Genomic DNA, 23,034 nt, shown 5'->3' with positions numbered 1-23,034 from the left:
CATTTCCAACGCCCCTCCCCCAAGTCCCTCCTCCCTATCTTTTATCTTAGCCTGCTGGACCAACTTTCCTCATTCCTGAAGAAGGGCTAATGCCCGAAACGTCGATTCTCCTGTTCCCTAGATGCTGCCTGACCTGCTGCGCTTTTCCAGCAACACATTTCCATCTCTGATCTCCAGCATCTGCAGACCTCACTTTCTCCTTTTGAAAGCTAGTGCCCCTGCAAATAAACTTGTTGGACTATAACCTGGTGTTGTCTGAATTTTAACTTGATACCCAGAATGTAATTTAAAGATGCAGCAAATTGGTATCCAATGTTGAGATAGGCCTTGCTGAACTTCGCACCTGATTCTTCCATCTTTCTCACCATAGCCCACCATGGGTCAGACCCCTATTAGACTCCACCCCATCAGACTGGCAGAAATTCACTAGCTTTGATTTGCTGTGGTGGCTGAAATAAAGTTGGTACAGCAGGCTGACATGGAATAAAAAGTGTCATGATTTGCCATGATACCATGCTTTGATCTGCATGTTATGCCATATGTTAAAATCTCTTTTGATTCTGATACAGAATCGGGGTTGACATGTGGCACTCATAAAGCAATGTGCATCTCAACGGTATTCTGCGATATGAGAAATGCCACAAACTTGCAAATCCTTCTGCTCACACCACCTGCTTCTGTCTGCAAAGGAGCTTTTCAGCTGCTGAGTCTACACATTACACTCAAAATTCTTTCAGCAGTTTTTTAATCCACTAATTTTATTCTCAGCAACTACAGTTTTTATTGGTGAAAATATAAATGCAAAAAATTTTTGTTTACAAATGGTACACTTCTCACAGTTTGACTTTTCTCTCTCTTTTTAATCGCTTAATTAGAAAGGTTTATGTGAAAGCCTTAGTCTGTTTCAAAAGCTTATATCATTGTCCAAAGCTTTGATCAGATAGGCCTATGGATCAAGGAGTGTCAGATGGTGTTTAATTTAGATAAAGGTGAGGTGTTGCATTTCGGTAAGACAAACCAGGGCAGGACTTCCACAGATAATGGTAGGACCTTAGGGTTATTGCTGAATAAGTAGACTGAGAGGTGCACAGTGGAGTCATAGGTAGACAGAGTGATGAAGAAGGTGTTTGGTACGTTTGTCTTTGCTGGTTAGTGCACTGAATACAGGAGTTGGGAGGTCATGTTGCAGCTATACAGGACATTGGTGAGGCCACTTTTGAAATATGGAATGCAAACCCCATTCAAATTTACTAACGACTACAGTCAAAGCAGAATAATAGTAGGTAAGGTTCAAATTTAATGTTGATTCTAGTTACATACACCTTTTGACAAGTGGTGGTAGAACAAAATCTATGGGTGGGTCTCATTGTGCAATGTCTCTTTCTCTTAGCCAAGAGGCGTGAGTTCGGTTCCACTTGCTCCAGAGGTGTGTAATAACCTCCATAAACAAGCTGATTATAAAATATCCAAAATCTACTGGAGAGGAAACTAAGTCTCACTGATTTTCTTTATTGACATTCTACCCAATCCTGTGTTTTTTTCACATGGAAAACTGGAGCAAAATTCCCCTCAAAGATTCCAAACTATGGAATACAGGGAGAAATGGAATACAGGGAGATTGAAAGACGTTAATTATTTTGACAGCAGATAAGTAGGGTTTTAATTTAATTTATTTGAAGATATTTTGCAACAGCTTCTATTTGACATAATTGCCAAAAAAAAATTCAGTTGTTTGACTAAATGCAGGTGTCAAATTGATAAATTTTAAAAAATGGCAAGTGCTGAGTTCAACCATAAAGTTCAACTAATACATTGCAAATATTAATCTAATGCTTGCTGCATTTGTCAAAAAGACTCAGAGTCTCTACAGTGCAGAAACAAGCCATTTGGCCCACAAAGTACACACTGACCCTCTGAGGGCATCCCACCCAGTCCCACCCTATTCTTGTAACCCCATATTTTCCATGGCTAATCCACCTAGCCTGCATATGTTGGATTATTGGAGGAAACCCACACAGACAGAAAGAGAATGTGCAAACTCTACACAGTCACCTGAAGCTAGAACTGAACCTGAGTTCCTGGTGCTGTGAGGGAGCAGGTCTAACCACTGAGACATGTTCCACCCCAAATTAAATGAAATTAATATCAGAACAAAAATTAGAAGGAGCAAACATCAGAATTGGTGATGGTTGAACGATTAGAAAAGTGAGTTTTTTAACGTGCTTTAGTTATGCTGAAGGGATGTGTGTGTTTATTTACATCAAATCTGTAACTCAGCAATAAAGGGCTAAACCATTACTGTAACTCTGGACAAGCTGAAGTTTTGTTTAAACCAGACACAGTGAATCAGATGTGAAAATGTGAATGTTTAGCAGCTGAATTTATGATTGCGATAGAATTGTCATAGAGTTGTTACTGATGGACCAGGGAAAGTGGGAAAAAAGCCGTGAAACTTGAAAGGGTTCAGAAAAGATTTACAAGGATGTTGTCAGGGTTGGAGGATCTGAGCTACAGGGAGAGACTGAGCAGGCTGAGGCTGTTTTCCCTGGAGCATCGGAGGCTGAGGGGTGACCTTATAGAGGTTTACAAAATTATGAGAGGAATGGATAGGATAAATAAACAAAGTTTTTTCCCTGGGGTCGTTGAGTCCAGAACTAGAGGGCATAGGTTTAGGGTGAGAGGGGAAAGATATAAAAGAGACTGAAGGGGTAACTTTTTCATGCAGAGGGTGGTACGTGTATGGAATGAGCTGCCAGAGGATGTGGTGGAGGCTGGTACAACTGCAACACTTAAGAGGCATTTGGATGGGTATTTAATAGGAAGGGTTTGGAGGGATATGGGCCGGGTGCTGGCAGGTGGGACTAGATTGGGTTGGGATGCTGGTCGACATGAACGGGTTGGACCGAAGGGTCTGTTTCCATGCTGTACATCTCTATGACTCCGTGAGTGTTACATCTATAGTGTTACAATCATAGTAGCAATTCGATATAACTTCCATGATTTGATTGTGATATCTGAAACCTTTATGGACAATGGATTGTTTTAAAGAGAATTCTATTAACCTAATACGGTTGCTGTGATCATTGACAGGCCCAGACAACCCACATGGAATTTGAGTGAATGATTTTATTGTCACATGTATTTTAGAGTGAAGAAAACAGCAAAATAAAGTGAAAAGCCTTTCCATTGTCACCATGATCGGTGGCATTTCAAATGGTTAAAGAGTAAAAAAAAAATAGAATGATATAACTTAGGGTCCATCAGTCCAAGCCAGCTCATCAATGATGCTTGCGCTACCATCGCTCACCATCATCTGTATCAAACCCAACCAATGTTGAGTTGCCATTCTTCAGGCGCCACTTTACCCTGCTGGGCCAATTCTCCTCTGCCACTTCCTAGCTACTGCCTGCGCCAGACCAACCAATGTCAGAGTCTCATTTCTCATCACTGGCCCCACCTTGTTAATGTTGCCTTAATGCCCTTCCACCACTGCCAGCACCAGACCCAACCAACAAAGTCACAGATTTTCAGATGCCATCATTCGCCACTGGGCCTACCTTGCTGATGTTGCCTCTGCCAATGTAGCAGACACTGATTCCAATATCAGGTCCCATGCTTGCCCTGGAAAAGCTGTGCTGGGATCCCTCGCCACTGCCGATGCTGTCCAAGCTCAGAACATGAGGTTAGTAAAGGAAAGGGGAAGAGAAAAAGAAAGAAAAGCAGTTGGAGCAGACAAGCCCCAGCTCAGGAGCCTTATTCTGCCACCATCTTGGTGATGTCATGATCAAAACGTTTGTGTCAGGTTGAACATTAAACCTTGTAACTCCACAATAATTGACTGAACTGTCACAGTAACTCTGGAAAAGCTGAAGTTTTGTTAAACAGGTTAAAATTCGTCATGATAATGAATATATGAAACTGGCTGCATTGGAATTATGATTTTACTCAAGGGCATTCAAAGTAAATGAGATGTCAAGTAATTTACAACTCTTGCTTTACTAATACTCATACGATAACTTCATATATCAGGAGGAGAAGTTACCGGTGGACTGCCCAGTTGAAAAACAAAGTGATGAATGACTTGGAAGCCAGACTGTGCAAAACCAATCTGAAATGTTAGCTAACCTTTAAAGTGGCAAACTAAGAAGAGTTCAGTAATATTAAAAACAAAGAACTACATTTGCCCTTATCTATTTGATGCTTATAATCAACACAGAGACCAGAGTGTTGTACTGAAACAAATCAAATTGGATCCAAAAGAGAAAATGCTGGAAAATCTCAGCAGGTCTGGCAGCATCTGTAAGGAGAGAAAAGAGCTGACGTTTTGAGTCTAACTGACCCTTTGTCAAAGCGCAAATTGGACAGTTGAACAATCAAATTGGATAGTTGAACAATCCCTATTACGTGCTGGTTTAACAGAAAACTCAATTTATTAAATAATATTTCCTCTTCCGTTGTAAAGCAGACTTCAAGCAATTAGCACCAGATGGAATGGATTTTTACTCCATTATTTGTTGCAGCATTTTATGCTACTAAAGCAATGTTGCTTTATTTAAATCTAAGTGGCCCTGCCCATGTTAAAGAATACTAATAGAGAAAAAGAGCAAAACAAACCTGAAGGGTGAGCTGAATGTAATAGCTGTTTCATGACATTAAGGGTTAAAATATGCATTTCTGTTGTAATCCACTAGTCACAAGTCTAATAACATGGTGAACCTGGACATGAATTATACAGATTGTCAATGTCAGGCTCCAGACAAAGGACATCACACAAAAATATTCTTTTCAGCAGAAGCAAGACCAGACAGCAATTATTTAGTTTGTGGGGTTACGGGTTACTCAGTGAAAAATGTTCCAACCTTCCTAGCAGAAGTCAGTAGTTTTTGTACAAGTATTCTTAAGACACTTTTTACTTTAGACTTGATGTCATGTCAGGGAGAATAGAAAGAATTAATTTATATTTATAAAATTTTATATCACAACCCCAAGAAATTGCAAAATTTTAAATATGAAATTATTTATTTTTGATGTGCAGTCACCATCATTATGTAGGAAAGTGTAAGATCGAAGCATTCATGAAGTAACTGTTTACATTAAACTGAATTTGAGTTTTTGATTTATTTAAATCTGGTTGAGATCCCACCTTTCCTCCTCTTTAGTGCTTCACATTAAACTAGAATTCACCTCAGGCCTGAAATCAGGCCACTGAAAGTGCGTTACTCTTATTTTTCGTGATCACAGGGCAAATCCTGCACACTTCCACAGACTTCAATAGGCATAGATACTGCTTGAAAATATATACCATCGTGGCAAGTTAAAGTACACAAGCCCCCACCTTCTGCTGCCATCGTTCCCAACTGTAGTGACATATTAAAGGGGTGGCAGATGATATGATGGAACATCCAATGTTACAATCGTCACCACCAGATTTCCTTCCATCTAATGAAGATGAAAATTTAGTCCACGCATTTCAACATCACTGATCATTTATCAGTTACTTTATTACAAACTGGCAATTTTGAGTCACAGATTCTCACTCAAAGAACACAGATTGCAAAACCATACCTCCTTTAGAGATGGAAAAAAGAGCATCATCAAGCTACATTCAAATATTTTTGCTCCCATGTGCACATTAAACATGGCAATTGAAGGATAATTGCAATAACCTAAATCAGTTTTTGTTCATTCAGGTAATTGAAGCAGTTTTCATTTTTGTTGGTATTGCTAGAGTGGAATGGCTAACTGAGAGCACTGAATTGGGGAAAATATTGCTCTTAAGGTGTCCAACTATAATTCATTAGAGCAGCTTTCTCTTGGCATGAATTGCCTTTTTTTGCAGAAGATGCAGGAGTTTCAGGTTAATAGCAATAACAATGTTTATGAGGTGGAAATCAGCACTGGTATGATCTGAAATGCTAGAAAGTTGGAAACAAAGCCAGATAACTTGGAATATACATGAACCTGAGCAACTTTGGGATTATTTTTGCTCAGTCTTGAATTTTTGCTAGACTTGAGGCATTGAAAACGGAAGCCATGATGAGTAATCCGGAGAAGATTACAGAGCTTCTGGGAATGAAAACAAGCTGAGCAGAAGGTCTTCCTTGCTGCTTCAGCATTTGGTTTACAACATGAGGGCATGATTATAATTATAAAAAGCCATTTTGAATTAGATCACTGTCCAATCTTTTAAATTTTGAAGAATACAGTCCCTGTCGTTTCACGCTCCCCAAGTGAGTAAGAGTTAAGTTGACATTAGGACAATTAAATACCATGAGATGGAGTAGAGAGGATAAGCTGCCATTTGGTTTATAAAGGGCTGGACATTGTGAAACTTGAAAGGGTTCAGAAAAGATGTACAAGGATGCTGCCAGGGTTGAAGGATTTGAGCTATAGGGAGAGGCTGAATAGTCCGGGGCTGTTTTCCCTGGAGCATCGGAGGCTGAGGGGTGATCTTATAGGGGTTTATAAAATCATGAGGGGCATGGATAAGGTAAATAGACAAAGTCTTTTCCCTGGGGTGGAAGAATCCAGAACTAGAGGGCATAGGTTTAGGGTGAAAGGGGAAAGATATAAAAGGGACCTAAGGGTCAAATTTTTCATGCAGAGGGTGGCACGTGTATGGAATGAGCTGCCAGAGGAAGTGGTGAGGGATGGTACAGTTGCAGCATTTAAAAGGCATCTGGATGTGTATGTGAATAGGAAGGGTTTAGAGGGATATGGGCAAAGTGCTGGCAAAAAGGACTAGATTATCTTAGGAAATCTGGTCGGCATGGATGATTTGGACCGAAGGGTCTGTTTCATGCTGTACATCTCTATGACTCTATCAATGTGGGTGAAAGAGCATAAATGGGCATGGAGAATAGGAGGGATCTTGGGTGGTGGGTGGCAGCACATATGTTGACATGGAGTAAGAGGGGTCATGGGGGGTGGATACATTAGGAAAAATCTTAGAATCCTTACAGTTTAGAAGCAGGTCATTTCACCCATCAAGCCCACACCAGCCCTCCGAAGAGCATCCCAACTATACCTATCCCATCCTTGTAACGTTGCATTTCCCATGGCCAATCCATGCAACCACCACATCTCCGACAATATGGAGCAGTTTCCCATGGCCAATCCACCTAACTTGCAAATATTTGGACTGTGGGAGGAGCCAAGAGCACTCAGAGGAAACTCACACAGACATTGGAAGAACGTGCAAACTCCATACAGACAGTTGTCCAAGGCTGGAATCGAGCCTGTGGTCCTTGGTGTTGTGCGGCCACTGAGCCACTTAGCCACCATGCCACTCAAAAGGCACTAACGTCTTCCACACAGCAACTTACCTCTCCCAAAGGTCTCCAGGGCCATTTCAAAAGATCTTACTTCTTCAAAAGTGTACTGTACCTCTCCAAAGAATTATGGGAGCTTTAGCACTTATAATACTAAGTGAAAAGTGTAAAGTCATGATTTTGACATGCCACTAAAAAAATCTGATCAGCCTGAGGTAGCTACACTTCATCATTGCCTCCGTAACCCACAAATATGAAAATTAGAACTGACTTCCTTCCTTCTCCCTGGGAAATCATATCTTATTCAAGAACGAGACTTTCAGAATCAGGCCTCTTCTGTCAATTCTAATAATGACGCAGAGCTTGTCCCTCGGCCTGAGAAATGAGGTCTCAGTGTTTGATTTTATCTGTCAGTTTGTATACTTTTGAATTCCTTTTCCACATTATTAGCAATAAGATCTGAAATAAATATAATCAAAATTTTAAATCTGGACTTATCGTTACTTTTGTACAATCTATCCAGTATATGAGTTGCTTCTATTTAAATTCATGTGTATTCTAGGGTGACTGTGTTGTACGATTGGTTTGTGAGTTTAGTTAATTTAGGAGACAAGAGTGAATTGTTTCACTTTCAACCTCCCCAGTTTGCTACAATAAATATTTACAATCTTTGTAGCACAAGGCAGTGCCAATCTCGAATAAAAAAAGTAGTTGTCCTTTGTCTACTGCATTAATATGGAGCCAATTACAAGGTTTCTTTGAGAGAAAAAAAGAGCAATGTTATTATCTACCAATCCCAAGAAAAATAATGAAGACATTATGTCAAGTCTACACACAGAGGTACAAAGTTAAAAGAACGGATAGTATCTAGTAAACAAAAAGGAAGAAGAAAGAACTGTGCACTTTAAAGTCCTTAGGAAACATGAGATAGAAGATTTTAACCTGAGACCATGTTGGTTTAATTGATGTCTTACAGGATCAGCAGTAGTGAATCTTTAATTGTCCTTTGACGTCTCAGTGTCTAATGTTTTCTTTTCATCTGTTACTTCTTAGAAGGCTGAGAGAAAGGCACTTTATTTTCTTGAGAGACTAAGAAAGAAAACTTTGTCCTGTTCTGCATCACAAATACACCTCCACTGCTTTATCAAAACCTTTGCTACACAAGCTAGTTTGTGTATTTCAAAATTTGAATTCGTCGTTTTGTAAGTTTAAGAACTGCAGTGAAATTTTTAATTATCTCTGGCAAGCGAACCTTGTCATAAAGGTGTAACTCAAAATAAGAGTCAAACACCTTCTCAAGCCTGACTTAGTGGACTAGTTTCAATACCTTTGAGTATTAAAATGTGAGAATGATATTCAAAAATCAATAGGTCCTATTATGTCACAATTGTGACAATTTCTTTGCAATGTTTAAAATGACACTTCCAGTTGGAAGTGGCAGCAAACAAGTAGAAGTTACTTCAGGATAGGCCAACGAATGAAATTTTAGGAGTTAGTATGCGGACACTGAAAAGAAAACTGGGGTTATCTTTCAGTGAAGTAAAATGAATCTTTTTGTGGCACATGTAACTTTCCATGTTCTCGATGGTATGGTGATACAGTAGTTAGCACTATTACCTCACAGCACCAGGACCTGGGTTCAAATCCAGCCTTGGGCAACCATCTATGTGGAGTTTACACATTCTCCCAAACTCTGTGTGAGTTTCCTCTGGTTGATCCAGTTTCTTCCTATAGTCCAAAGATGTGCAGGTTAGGTGGATTGGCCATGCAAAAAATTGTCCTGTCGTGTACACTGATAGAAGAGGGGGGATAGCCATAGTAAAAACCCCATGCAGGGTTCCAGGGATGGGGTGGGATGCACTTCAGAGGGTTGGTGCAGACTTGGTGGACCATATTTCCTCTTTCTGCACAGTCAGAATCCTACGTTACTTGATAAAGTGGAATGATCAGCTATTCATAGCTGGATACATTTCTTAAATGTAGCGATTTTACTTATCTGCTCTGTCTTTGAGCTGTTGGTACATTTCCTGCATCCATTGCTTCTTGTGACACAGTGATAACCTTCCCAGAAGCAGGAAGTCACTCTGGAGCAAACAGGAAGTATCTGAATACCAACTCAACTTGTCCATCAATGCCTCAATCATAGCTTCGTAAAGGGTTAAGGAAATCAGGAGACTAGAAGAGAATGCAGTCCCCCCACTACAAAATGTAAAACTTCAAAGTGAATTAGCCGCACACTGAAAATAGGATAGCCAATTTACTTAACAACTCCTTCTATGGCTTGAACAGCTTTGAAATGGAAAAAGATGGATATAAATTACCATTGGCCCCACGGCTTGCAAGAATGGCATTAATTTTTCATCATTGCAACAAGAATCCCAGCAACACTGAAGCAATGACATTCTTAAAAGCTTCCAGATCTTGCACGCACAGCCAGAAACCTGTACACCAATTGGTGGCAACAAAATTAATCTGAAATGATTTTCAGAGCATTCCCTGAATTGTGTCTACAACTGCATTAGAAGAGATCAATATGACAGGACTTATCGCCTTGTTAAGTCAGCCTAGTGCCATTTCACAGCTACTGAACCTTAAATAACACAATCGCTTAATAATGTATAATTTTCAATTCAGAAAGTGATATTTTCCTGTTTTAGATGTGTGATATTGATCTGCTGCTGATTCTACTTACAGTTGCAACTTTTGGGTAGGACGGAGATCCTGGAGTGACTCAGTCATTCTGTCCATTGTGAGGAGGACAAATTCTTCATTTATTAAGTACCAGGGTGTTAGTATCAATGACATTGATGTACAGTTGAAGAAGTCAATCTGCATATTTGTGAACATTGAGGTGTTCTAAAGTTAGTGTTTTTGCCACAAATGTTGAATACTGTCAAAAGCATCCACTTAGAGGGATAGAGTCTTACAGCATGGAAACAGACTCTTTGGTCCAACTCATCAGAGCTGACCAAACCTCCTAATCTGATCTAGTCCCATCTGCCAGCATTTGGTCTATATCCCTCTGAACCCTTACTATTCACATAGCCATCCAGCATGGCTTTGTGCATGGGAAATCATGTGTCACTAATGGATTTGAGTTTTTTGAAGAGGTAACAAAGAAGATTGATGAAGGTAGAGCAGTAGACATTGTCTAAATGGACTTCAGTAAAGCGCTTGGTACGATTTTGCATGGTAGACTAGTTAGCGAGATTAAATCACATGGGATCCATGGGGAGTTAGCCAATTAGATACAAAATAGGCTTGAAGATAGACAGCAGATGGTGGTGGAGGGATATTTTCTGGACTGAAGGCCTGTGACCAGAGGTGTGCCACAGGAATCAGTGCTGAGTACACTGTTTTTTGTCATCTATTTAAATGATTTGGTTGTGAATGTAGGAGAAATGGCTAGTAAGTTTGTGTAGTTGGCGTAGTGGACAGTGAAGAAGATTGTCTCATAGTACAACGGCACCTTATCAGATGGGTCAATTGGCCGAGGAGAGACATTTGGAGTTTAATTTAGATAAATGTGAGGTATTGCATTTTGGAAAGGGTGGGACTTCTATAGTAGATGGTAGGGCCTTGGGAAGTTTGCCAAACAAAGAAACTTAGGAGACAGTGATTGCCAACTGCGCATGCACACAATCAAACAATTTTCAAAATTAAAACAGAAGCTCTATTTTGTTTAGCAGTTTATTTCTGTTATCTGATTTACTGTTACATTAAAATTATATCATTAACTGGTCTTTTTACTATTTGTTACTATATTTATGAGCACTGTCACTGCCAATACGGAGGCTTTTTGGTGTCAGCAAGCACAGGCTTTAAGAAAATAAGAGTTTATCATCTTTAACAAAATCTGCATTGCATGATCCTTTATGTAAATACATAGAAATCTGCATCATAAGCAAGTGAGAATAAAGTGAGAAAGGTGTGAACAGAATAGCTAATCAGGACATGATAGATAGCAGTTTATAGATAACTGTTCTTTTCTATTTTACAAGCTTCTCTAAGGCAATCAGAATATTCATTTGCATCAATAAAAATACAAAGACAGAATTTTATACACACATGTCTAAGGTTATATCTGTGTTGCAGTTTGGTTCCTCGGATCAAGACATTAAAGAATGTTACATCTGATTTTAAATCATCAAACCGTCTATTGATTTAATCTTTACGTGAAGAAAATAATTCACCAAATTTGGAAAGCAGAGTTAAAAACCCCTACTTCACATTCTTATGAAAATGCATTAGCATATGGAGTGTAAACAAAGATTCAAAAACTTAGTCGTCAGCTTCTTACTGACTGAGGAATAGAAAACTTAAAGCACAAGAATATTTAGTCAATGCTTGGTCTTTTGCTTTTCAGCGTGGGTAATTGACTTTGGACTAAACATTGCATGTGTATCAGATGCCAGAAACTGTATAGAGAATATTAATAAATATCATGAAGATCAAGTCAAACTGCTGAAAAGAGCAGATTCTTGCCTGACCAAATTTAATGCAGGAAAGCATGAAATTATTCATTATGGTTGGAAGATGAAGAAAAGCAATCCAAACTAAATAGTGCAATTTAAAAGATGTACAGGAACAGAGATACCTGGAAGTAAATGCACAATAAGTTGAAGAGGCTATTAAAATTCTATCAGTGAATTTTGGTTTCATAAATAGAAGCATAGAGTACAAAAGTAAGGAGATTATGCTGAACTTTCACAAAATACTTGTTAGATCCAAGCTGGAGAATCGTGACCAGTTCTGGGCACTACACACTCACAGCAATGTCAAACCTTTATACAGAATGCAAAGGACCTTTACGAGAATAATACTATACATGAGCGAATTCAGTCAGATGGAAAGACTACAGAAGTCAGTGTTGTTTTCAGAATGGTGAAGATGAAGGGAAATTTAGTAGATTTAAACCATCTGCAATATTTTAAAAGAGGATTTCTTTTAAATAAAAAGGAACTGTCTGCTGTAGCAGAAGAGTTGATAACCAGGGGACACAGATTCAAGGTAACTGAAGCAATATGATGAAAATTGTCACAACACAATAGGGAAAAGTACATTGATAATTATGCCCTCTATATCACAAGCCAGTACAAGTGGATATCTACACAATTAAACCATTATGATCAATTTGCTTGACAGGTTCCTATTCAAAATTAAAGAAATTCTCATCAGGTTCTGACATTAATAGGAAAAAACAACACTGATTGCAAGCAAACATGGTGTTTAATGGATAGCAAAAATGGATGACTAATGCACTATTATATGACTTAATCTACTCTCTTCAAATCCCAAGTACAGACACATTCATTCACAAATAAAACTGACAAAAACAGATGGTTTCACACAAATATTATGGGTGGAAAAACAGAGAGAGAGAAAACAAATTCTGCAAAACAAAGTGTTGATCACAGGGTAGTTTGAGTTGTTTCTCACAGTTCTTTGGCTATTAATGATGACATGACGCTGCTTGTAGAGCGATGGTTAATCTTGGATTTAAACAGCAAATCAGGTGAACCTAGTTCCTTTCTTCCATTAGGATTCCTTCTTTAAAGTGCCTTAACTCTTCCTTTTTTTTTGTATTTTTCACTTGCAGAGGGGCAGAGATGCTTCTTACTTGCAGGCTCCTGATGTCTCTGCATGAACTGCCCTAGAGGACTGTGAAAGTGTAACGAAAGAAAGCAAATCCAAACGCTGTTGCTCAGCACCTTTTCCCTTAGTCTCCTAGTGCCAACCTGTCTTGTAAAGTATCCACCTCACTACTCTGAAAAGTAACGCAACCTTGTAGCTAAAGTGCGTATTACACAAGTCCACTTGATGCTCAAGTTAAAAAAAAACTCCTTATCTTCTAGCTACACTGCAATGTTCATGAAATAAATTAGACAACTGTTTTCAACAGGTCGCCAGACAAAACGAAAAATCATTCCAGTTACATCCACCTTTCCAGTCTGGGAGAGAATGAAACATTGTCAACAATGAAGCAACTACATTGAAAATAACTGAGAGTTACATACAGTTACTCTGTACTCATGCTTTAGATTGCACATTCTATTTCTCATATTTTGATTATGGGCAGTTCTACAAATAAAAACAAAGTTTAGGATTTTGGGAATCTCGTTTCTGTTTATCTTTTGAAATTGGTAATTATGGTATATACAAACACACAATTTAAATATATAAATAATATATATAAAAAATATTCCACAGGGACCACCACCAGTTTGGATTAGTAATATCAACAATCTGTTGCAAAGACATGGAGTAAAGAGATCTACAGAACAGAAAAAGGCCCTTCAGAATATTATGTCCACTCTGGACAAAAATGACAACTGAAGTATTCTAATCCCATTTTCCAGCATTTATTCGACCCATCTGCCATCCTTACTGGTCTGACTTGCAATGTGACTCCAGCTTCATAGCTGACTCTTAACTGCCCTCTGGATAATAAATGGTGGATCAGCCAATGATGCCCACATTCCATAATAGCTTCCTTTCCACAAGGTATCAGAACCAGATAACCAGAGTTATCCTACTGATTCAATTGAGTCCAGCTTTTCTACAGCTCCTTGACGCCAAACTTGGTCAAATGCTACTTTGACACAATTAACAAAGTTTATAGAGGTTGCGACAAAAGTAGGTAATAATAGATATAGATTTGTCTTCTTTCCATTTAGTTTCCCATCTTCAAGATCTGAATTATGCAGAAGTGGGAGTCCACAGATATCTTAGGATTGTAGCTTGCATGTTTAATTTAGTTCCACTAGTGTGTCAACAGTTTATTGCCTTCACAAATATATCAATATTGTTGCTGGTACTTTTTCCAAAGTTACCTAATTTCATATTAAAACTAATTACAGTAGCTATTAAGAATCAATAGTTACAGATTTCCAAAGCAACATTGTCAACTCACAAATATTGCCCAAGATGGCATGAAGTACTAAGTTTGTTCTAAACCTCTGACAGCTTTGAAAAATGTCCATAAATGGCACAGTGATTGAAGAATACCAATCACCTTTATTTATTATCACCAGTTTAAAAAGTGCTAAAATCATGTCACTTCCCAGCTAGAATGAACAAAGACATTAACCCACCTGGGGTAACATTCGGTTTTCTTCCTCTAGTTGCTTCACTCTGGTCTCCAGCTGTTTGACATAAGTAACTGCTGGCTCTGAAACAAAGAATAAATGGTCACATTTCATTAACTCAACAGAGCTTTTAGATGACAACCACTTCCTTTCAGCATCTTTGAAAACAAATTTAAATTCTAAGATCACGCAACATTAATAAGGACCTGATTGTGATCAAGACAGCTGCTGTCACTGGAGTTTTACATCAAACTTCAAATTGCTTTAACTCAGCAGAATTAATTACTGCTTAAGCTCACAATTATTGCGAATTTCAGCTATATCATGAATCTTTAAACTCATATCTTAATGCTGGCAACACAAAGGAAGTGTACTGAAAAAAGGTAAAAATTCTTAATAAACCTAAAAATTTCATGCATGAAAATGACTAAATAACTGTCCCAAGTCCTTTCCAATGACTGAATGAGATTATATGACCTGCAAAAATGTTTCATCTTTACCATTAGCTTTAATAATAAGTTTCTCAATGAGTAATGAGTTGAAAAAAGTTACTGGCTTATAGCAAGAAGACAGTTCATATGGAGAGACAGTCATTCACAATTACATACCACATCAAACAGATTTTGCAGATTTAATTATTGGAATTCATTATTTATTTTGGAATTTGAAGATAAGTTGTTCATTTGAAAAAGTGCCCAATAGTAAGGAATACTTTATATCCGTAGACAAATTACAAAGCCACAATCTCCTCAGTGGTTTAAGGAGATGCTACAAACTGACATGAAGGATTTCATACATCCTTGACTTTATTCCGTCATTTTTGTTTCTTTCCGTCTCTATTCTTTGTATAAATATTCTTCAAAGAAATGTCTGATATTTGCACATGAAGCAATGCAAAAGGAAATGACAACCAGCACTTACTTTCATTTCATTGTATTCACAAGTTATTAAAAGATTTTAATACCTGCTACAAAACAAATAATAAATGTGTGTTTTGCCACTATCCTCCTAAGGTTGGAGTACTGTGAGAAAGATAATTAACAGTCCTCTGGGCAATTAGTTACGGGCAATAAATGCTGGTCTAGCCAGTAATAATCCGAATCTCTGAATGAACATGTAAAAAAAATCTAGTGTTTTCTCTCTAGAAATGTTTATAGACAAGGCCGTTAACAGGGAAAGCAGCTGAAATGGGCCAGATGCTTGAGATTCGAACATAATGAGGGTGTAATTTGTTATAGTTAACACGGAAGATAAAATCAAGTGTAAATTGTCGAAGAAAGAGCCCAGGTAATTACATCAAGAGGGTGCACCTGTGGACACTAATATGCTTCGTATTAGCTTCTGACTGGACTTGCAGCTGATTTTACTGGATTTTAACAAATCATGAGAGTCTTAATTAGCTTTTAAAAACTTAATACATTCTTACAATAATCATATAACAATGCTGTGTTGTAATCTTTACATTTTTAAATAGATTCAATAAGCATGATTGAAAAGCCACTTTCCTTTGGCTGCAGCTTGACTTCAGCTTTGTGGCAAAATGTTTATGTAGAATAATTGGAACACTTTCTATCATTTGAGAATTAGGTAGGATGTAAAAAGCAAGTCTTGTGAGCTAATCAGGTTATATATTGTTTAAAGCAGTTATAGATGCTCAAAGCCTGGAGGAAGTTGAATCATTTGCTGATGGCCTACTCTGAGGAAAGCATTCCGGTTGGCATCACAACTGTTCACACTACGTCCACTGAATGTGACTTTCGACTTTGAGTTATAACCTCATCCCCAATAAAAAAAATTGCTGATTGCTTTGACCTAAACAGTAAATGCTAAACTACACCTTTGATCTTGGTTGACTGACAGCTCTTAATTCAAAGGTCTGCAAAGTGACATAAATATTGCAGGATTTTCTCAATATTTCTTATAGCAGCTTGTTCATAAAGTTGAATTCTATAAGGCCGAACCAGCATACCACCTACATCTGAATTGAATGCATGAAATATTTTTATCCACAAGTCTTGTAGATTATTGTGATACAGTCCAAAAAAGCTCAACATCAGCCATGGTAAGTATTAAAGAAAGAATGAGTTGTATTGATATCTTGATCAATTGGGTCAATGGGCTGAGGAGTGGCAGATGGAGTTTAATTTGGATAATTGTGAGGTATTGCATTTTGGTAATACAAACAAAGACAGGACTTACACAATAAACGATAGGACCCTGAGTAATATTGTAGAACAGGGAGACCTAGAGGTTCAGATAGATACTTCTTTGAAATTCGCATCACAGGTAAACAGGCTGGTTAAGAAGGCATTTAGAGTGCTTCTCTTCATTGGTCAAACATTTGAGTGTAGGAGTTGGGATGTCAAATTGAGGTTGTACAGGATGTTGGTGAGGTCTCTTCTGGAGTACTGTGTACAGTTCTGGTCGCTCTGTCATAGTAAGGAAATTATTAAACAGGAGAGGATTCAGAAAAGATTTACCAGGATGTTGCTGTGAACGGAGGGTTTGAGGTATAAAAATAGACTGGAAAGACTGGAACTTTGTCACTGGAATATAGGAGGTTGTAGGGTGATCTTATTGAGGTTCATAAAATCATGAGTGGCATAGATAAGTGAATTACAAAGGTCTTTTCCTGAAGGAGGGAGAGTTCTAAACTAGGGGGCATGTTTTTAAGATGAGAGGAGAAAGATTTAAAAAAGGACATGGGGACAACTTTTTTTACACAGAGAATGGTTCATGTCTGGAATGAACTGCCAGAGAAAATTGTGGATGCAGTACAGTTACTACATTTAAAAGACAATTGCACAAGCTCCTGAATAAGATAGTTAAAAATCACACAACACCAGGTTATAGTCCAACAGGTTTAATTGGAAGCACACTAGCTTTCGGAGCGCTGCCCCTTCATCAGGTGGTTGTGCGGCACTCCAAAAGCTAGTGTGCTTCCAATTAAACCTGTTGGACTATAACCTGGTGTTGTGTGATTTTTAACTTTGTACACCCCAGTCCAACACCGGCACCTCCAAATCTTGAATAGGAAAGGTTTGGAGGGATTTGGGTCAAGCACAGGCAGGTGGGACTAGTTTAGTTTGGGAACATGGTTAGAAATGGACTGGCTGGATCAAAGAGTCATACAGAATGGAAACAGACTCTATGATATAGTGCCTTTCACATGCTCTGATTTTCCCAAAGTACTTCAAAGCATTATACAACATAATCCTTGCTATACAGATTATCTCATTAACTCAAAGTCAAAGCCAACAATAAATTTAATTCAAAGGTATTACATTAATTCTGATGCTGATGTGATTGCATTTTCCCAACAGCAGCATTATCCCTGTCAAGTTGTAGTTCACTTTCAACTATCTGAGAATCAGCAGCAGCCAGCCTAGAAAATGTTGTCATTCCTTGTCGACACTCTTTATCAATGACTTGCTGCTAATCTACACTGATTTCTATCCTTAGGCCAAATACCCAATGTGGTACCCTGGCACCGCACACATGCAAATCATCCGGTAGATGCAAAAAATACAGAAATGCGCACTCAGGTTGACCTTAGACCTGAGCATCACTTATACAAAAAAACTCTTCAACTCACAAAGCTCAAACCTCTGCAGCCAAGAAGAAATAATATTTGTACAAAGATTTGAAAATCCCTGATGTAATCGGCCCAATGTCTGATCTGCTTCGGCCATGACCAGAGCAATCAAGGCAACTCAGGCTGCGGGATAGAGTGATGGTCTGGGTCTGGATGAGATGCTCTTCTGAAAGTCGGTGCGGACTCAATGGACTGAATGGCCTCTTTCCGCAATGTCGGAATTCTATGATCAGAGAAATGTGACTAAATTCAATCTCATACAATGCAGGACAGACAGGTAATAATGTTTACATGGTTCAGAGCTCAATGAAGTATTTAAATTTTCAAATATATATATATGTTCCATGCCTATAATTTATGACATATGTATTGGTTTGTAATTTTAGAATAATTTTAATGCAACATTACCCTTCCATTAATATTCCATTTACCATTTCCCATCACCTGCTGCATTTGTTTATCAATTTTTAGTACGATATGATTGCATGCTTTTTAAATCCTGTTTTCTTAGTCTATATGCATTTTTCAATAAAAGTCACACAGCAATGATCATATTTCTTGAATGAATTACAACTACTAAGATAGTATACCATGTTGATACATACATGCATTGGACATAGAATGGTGTATCCATTCTTTTAATGGTTTCTGTTTCGAAGCAATTCTACCACATGTATTTCAAAAGATCATATGTTTCATAAATGATAGATAGTACTTTTTAACAACAAGAAATTAAGACATTTCAAGGCCCCCACCACCACCCCCCACCAAAGCAAGCGCTGACTTTGTTATATTCAACAAGGAATTGCTTTGTGATGGTGTTCAGCATTATAACGTGAATGTTTATTTTATTCAACATACGATAGTTGATGGATAGGATAGCAGGACACTTCAGCTTTCATGACAGTGATTTTCTTGGTTCCTTTCTATCAGATTTCAAAAAGGTGATTAAGTCAGATCTCAAAGGCAAATGTCATTTTAGCTGTAATGGTGGGTGAGCTTTGGCATGTTGGGACTTCAACTCAGCTATTGCTTGCACTCTAACACCAGCCATTTCTCTGGCAGGTAAAAGACAGAAAAATTCTCTTGATATCATCAAGTTTTTTTTCCCCTCTAATAATGTGCTAGCCCATATTTGTGTGAATACACAATCCAGCTGGAATCATTTCTGGTACTAAATCTCAGATGTCAAGGAAGTGGAAGAACAGTTCCCTACTGAGTTTCCCTCAACCTGAACAGTCCCAAATTTCATCATTTTACCATTGAAAGTCTGTGAAAATCCAAGTAGCCAGTATTCATTAAATGTAACATCTGCAAAGATATTTGAATATAATTGGAGCCAACAACTGAAAATGTGGTGGAGGCAGGTTCAATTGAGACATTCAAAAGGGAACTTGATTATTTGGATTGAAATGATGTATAGGGATAAGGGGAAAAGGCAGGAGTTTGGCATTAGGGAAGAGAACCAGTGCAGGCACAATGGGCTGATTGGCACTGTAACAATGCTATCATTCTGTTTTCCCCACTTTTGTTTGATAAAAGCTGTTATAATATTGCGCTGGGATAATAAGCAGAACAGCACAGATTTTTCGTGCTTTTAGTATTCAAATTTAGTTCTACAAATAGAGTGAGAACATTATATTTCCTTCAGCACAAAGCCAATTCATTTTATAAGCATTTGCTTCAGGTATCTATTTGAATTAATCTCGTTGTAAGTGACAAACCTTAGGAACACAAAATGCTTTCTGGTAGAAATATGATTGAATGTGAAACAATGCTAAAGTTTTTGAGTCAGAATTTCACCTTATTGATCTGCTATTGAGACATATTCAGTAAGATGGTGGAGATATCTACAGTAAAGTGTCTCTAAGAATCATCACCTGAAGCATTAACATTGCTTCTCCAGCTCAGATGTTGGCTGACCTGCTGATTATTTCTGACTTATTTTATTTGAATTTCATATTTCTATCATCTTAGCTCTCAAATTAGAAATGCAGTAACCTTGGTAATATTTGGGTATTAAGGTGGCACAGTGTCAGAGACGTGGGTTCGATTCCAACCTCGGGTGACTGTGGAGTTTGCACATTCTTCTTGTGTTCAGGTGCTCTGGTTTCTTCCTAGTCCAGGGATGCGCAGGCTAGGTGGGTTAGCCATGATAAATGCAAAGATATAGGGATGGGGTGGATCTGGGTAGGATGCTTTTCAGAGGGTCAGTGGGGATTTGATGAGTTGAATGGTCTGCTTCCACACTGTAGGGATCCTATGATTCTCTCCAAGACTTAACATTGCTCCTAACATGTGATGGTCATATGTTACTTATCCAAATGTCTTTTAAACATTGTAATTGTACCCACATCCACATCCTGAAGAAGGGCTTATGCCCGAAACGTCGATTCTCCTTCTCCTTGGATGCTGCCTGACCTGCTGCGCTTTTCCAGCAACACATTTTTAAGCCCACATCCACAACCACATCCTCAGAAAGTTTATTCCACACGCGAACCACCCTCTGTGTAAAAAATTTTCCTCTCATGTCTTTTTAAAGCTTTCTCCTCACACCTTAAAAACGTGCCTACTAGTGTTGAAATCCCCCATCTCAGGGAAAAGACACTCACCATTAACTTTATCTTTTCTCCCTCATAATTTGATAAACCTCCTAATTCCAGTGAAAAAGTCCTAGCCTTTCTTTATAACTCAAACCTTCCTTACCCAGCAAAATCCTGGTAAATCTTTTCTGAACCCTCTCCAGCTTAATAATATTCTTCCTATAACTGGCCAATCAGAACAGGACATAGTATTCCAGAAGAAGCCTCACCAATGTCCTGTACAGCCACGTGACTTGCCAACTCCTATACTCAAAGGACTGAACAATGAAGACAAGCATCGCAAACACCTTTTTAACCACACTGTCTATTTGTGATGCAAATTTTAAAGAACTATGTACCTGAACTCCCAGGTCCCTCTGTTCTACAACACTACCCAAGGCCCTACCATTAATTGTATAAGCCCTATCTTTGTTTGTTGTACCAAAATACAATATCTCACATTTACCCAGTTTGAACTACCATCTGCCCATTGACCCATTTAATCAAGATCCCTTTGTAATCTTAAAAAAACCTTCTTCATTGTCTACTATATATTCAATTTTGGTGTCATTTACAAACTTACTAACCTACAATCCCACATTCTTAAACATGCCCTGAGTTCATCAGCCTTACCTGCAAGACCTTTGCATTGAAATAAATGTAATTTAGTTCTTCAGAGATATCACATAACCTGATTCTCTCTTGTCTTTATTTTTGAATTAAACAATATACCACCTCTTAAGCGATTAATTTATCTTCTTTATACCTGCTTATGATAAAGTTCAATGATTGAAATGTTTTACGGTTTAAAATTTCAGTGTCATTAGGACTCTAATCTTAATAAGCTTGTGTTTTGTTCTACCTAAGTAGCACAAAAGTAGTCACAAATGGCTGATTTGGCCTAGACAATCTTTTGGAGTCTCCTAACAACCTTTCAGTTAATTTCTATATTTATCTTCTATTGAAATCCTTTGGGATGGGCATATTAAACAAAGGACAGACTTGCCTCTGTACAGTAGAGCTTCTAATCATGTTCACTGTTTATGATTATGAAAATTACATTTACAAAAGTAAGGGAATTAATTCTGATGACTTAGTACTTAATATGTTTGTTGATCTAATTCCATAATATTTTGTATGAGATTGTTTTTTTTAAATCAACATAGGGATTGAGACTCATGATCTGGTTCTATTGAGACAGGCAGCTTGCAAACAGTGTCCTGCTTCTTCTTTTGCAAGATTGTGACTTTAAAGTCAACTGGGATGTATGCTCTGGTTGAGTCCTTATTAGGGAGCCAAGTATATGTATTCTCATGACATTTAAAAGAGAAAGTGTTTGGGAAACACAGGACTGGTAGCATCTATCAAGAGAGAAACAGAGTTAATGTTTTAAATCCAATAGATTCTTTTGATGCCTTATGCTGGTTCCACAATTTCCAGTTTTCTGGTCTAAGCTGACTCTTCATTACTGAATATGTGCTGTTCCTCTATACAACTATTCCCCTCCACATTGGTCTGAGACTCTCTGCTTCTTCCTTGAAAAGAGATGTGAATAGTCTCCATTCACCACCCCCTGGCTGAGTTCGATCTCAATTTGAATAACTTCTCCTTTAACTCATCTCACTTTCTCCGAGTGGAGTGTGCAGCTATGTCTACCCACTATGCCAATCTCTTTGTGGGAAATGTGGAATATTTGTTCCAGTCCCACTCAAACCCTCACCCACAGTTCTTTGTCCATAACGTAGGTGATGTAATCAGTGCTGCTTCCTATTTATGTGCAGAATTAGAAAAAATCTTCAATTTTGCATCCAATTTCCATCTTTCTCTCACCTTGACCAAGATAAAGGTTCGAGAAGGTAGCTCACCATTACCTAATCAAGGGCAACTATGCAATAAATACTGGTCAGCCAGTGGCGCCCACAAGTGAATAAAAATGTTGCTATAGTTCTACCAAAACATAAAGCTATGATTTCATTAGAGAAATAACTGGTTGTGGTTTCAGGGTTTGAGGGTCACTACACTTCAGGCAAGGTTGAAAAGAGATTCCTTCCTGGTAACCAGTGCAGGATATCCAGGAGAAAGTGAGGACTGCAGATGCTGGAGATCAGAGCTGAAAATATGTTGCTGGAAAAGCGCAGCAGTTCAGGCAGCATCCAAGGAGCAGGAGAATCAACATTTCGGGCATGAGCCCTTCTTCAGGAATGAGGCAAGTGTGTCCAGCAGGCTAAGATAAAGGGTAGGAAGGAGGGACTTGGGGGAGGGGCGTTGGAAATGCGATAGGTGGAAGGAGGTCAAGGTGAGGGTGATAGGCCGGAGTGGGGGTTGGGGACGGAGAGGTCAGGAAGAAGATTGCAGGTTAGGAAGGTGGTGCTGAGTTCAAGGGATTTGACTGAGACAAGGTGGGGGGAGGGAAAATGAGGAAACTGAAGAAATCTGAGTTCATCCCTTGTGGTTGGAGGGTTCCTAGGTGGAAGATGATGCGCTCTTCCTCCAACCGT

The 23,034-nt window shown here is 38.4% G+C and overlaps 1 protein-coding gene across 2 annotated transcripts in view; it reads right to left on the bottom strand.

Annotated features, from left to right (window-relative positions):
- Positions 1–23,034, bottom strand: part of ccdc85a (coiled-coil domain containing 85A) — a 713,177-nt gene that overhangs the window by 239,139 nt on the left and 451,004 nt on the right. For both annotated transcript variants that reach the window (XM_043696030.1, XM_043696031.1), the window contains exon 2: positions 14,366–14,442. In XM_043696030.1, coding sequence (XP_043551965.1) covers positions 14,366–14,442 — 77 coding nt within the window. The remainder of the gene's footprint in view (positions 1–14,365; positions 14,443–23,034) is intronic.

This window comes from Chiloscyllium plagiosum, chromosome 9 (genome assembly GCF_004010195.1).
Source record: "Chiloscyllium plagiosum isolate BGI_BamShark_2017 chromosome 9, ASM401019v2, whole genome shotgun sequence".
Lineage (NCBI taxonomy): Eukaryota > Metazoa > Chordata > Chondrichthyes > Orectolobiformes > Hemiscylliidae > Chiloscyllium > Chiloscyllium plagiosum.
The sequence above is the reverse complement of the archived record's forward strand: the minus strand, read 5'-3'. Positions and strand labels throughout refer to the sequence as shown.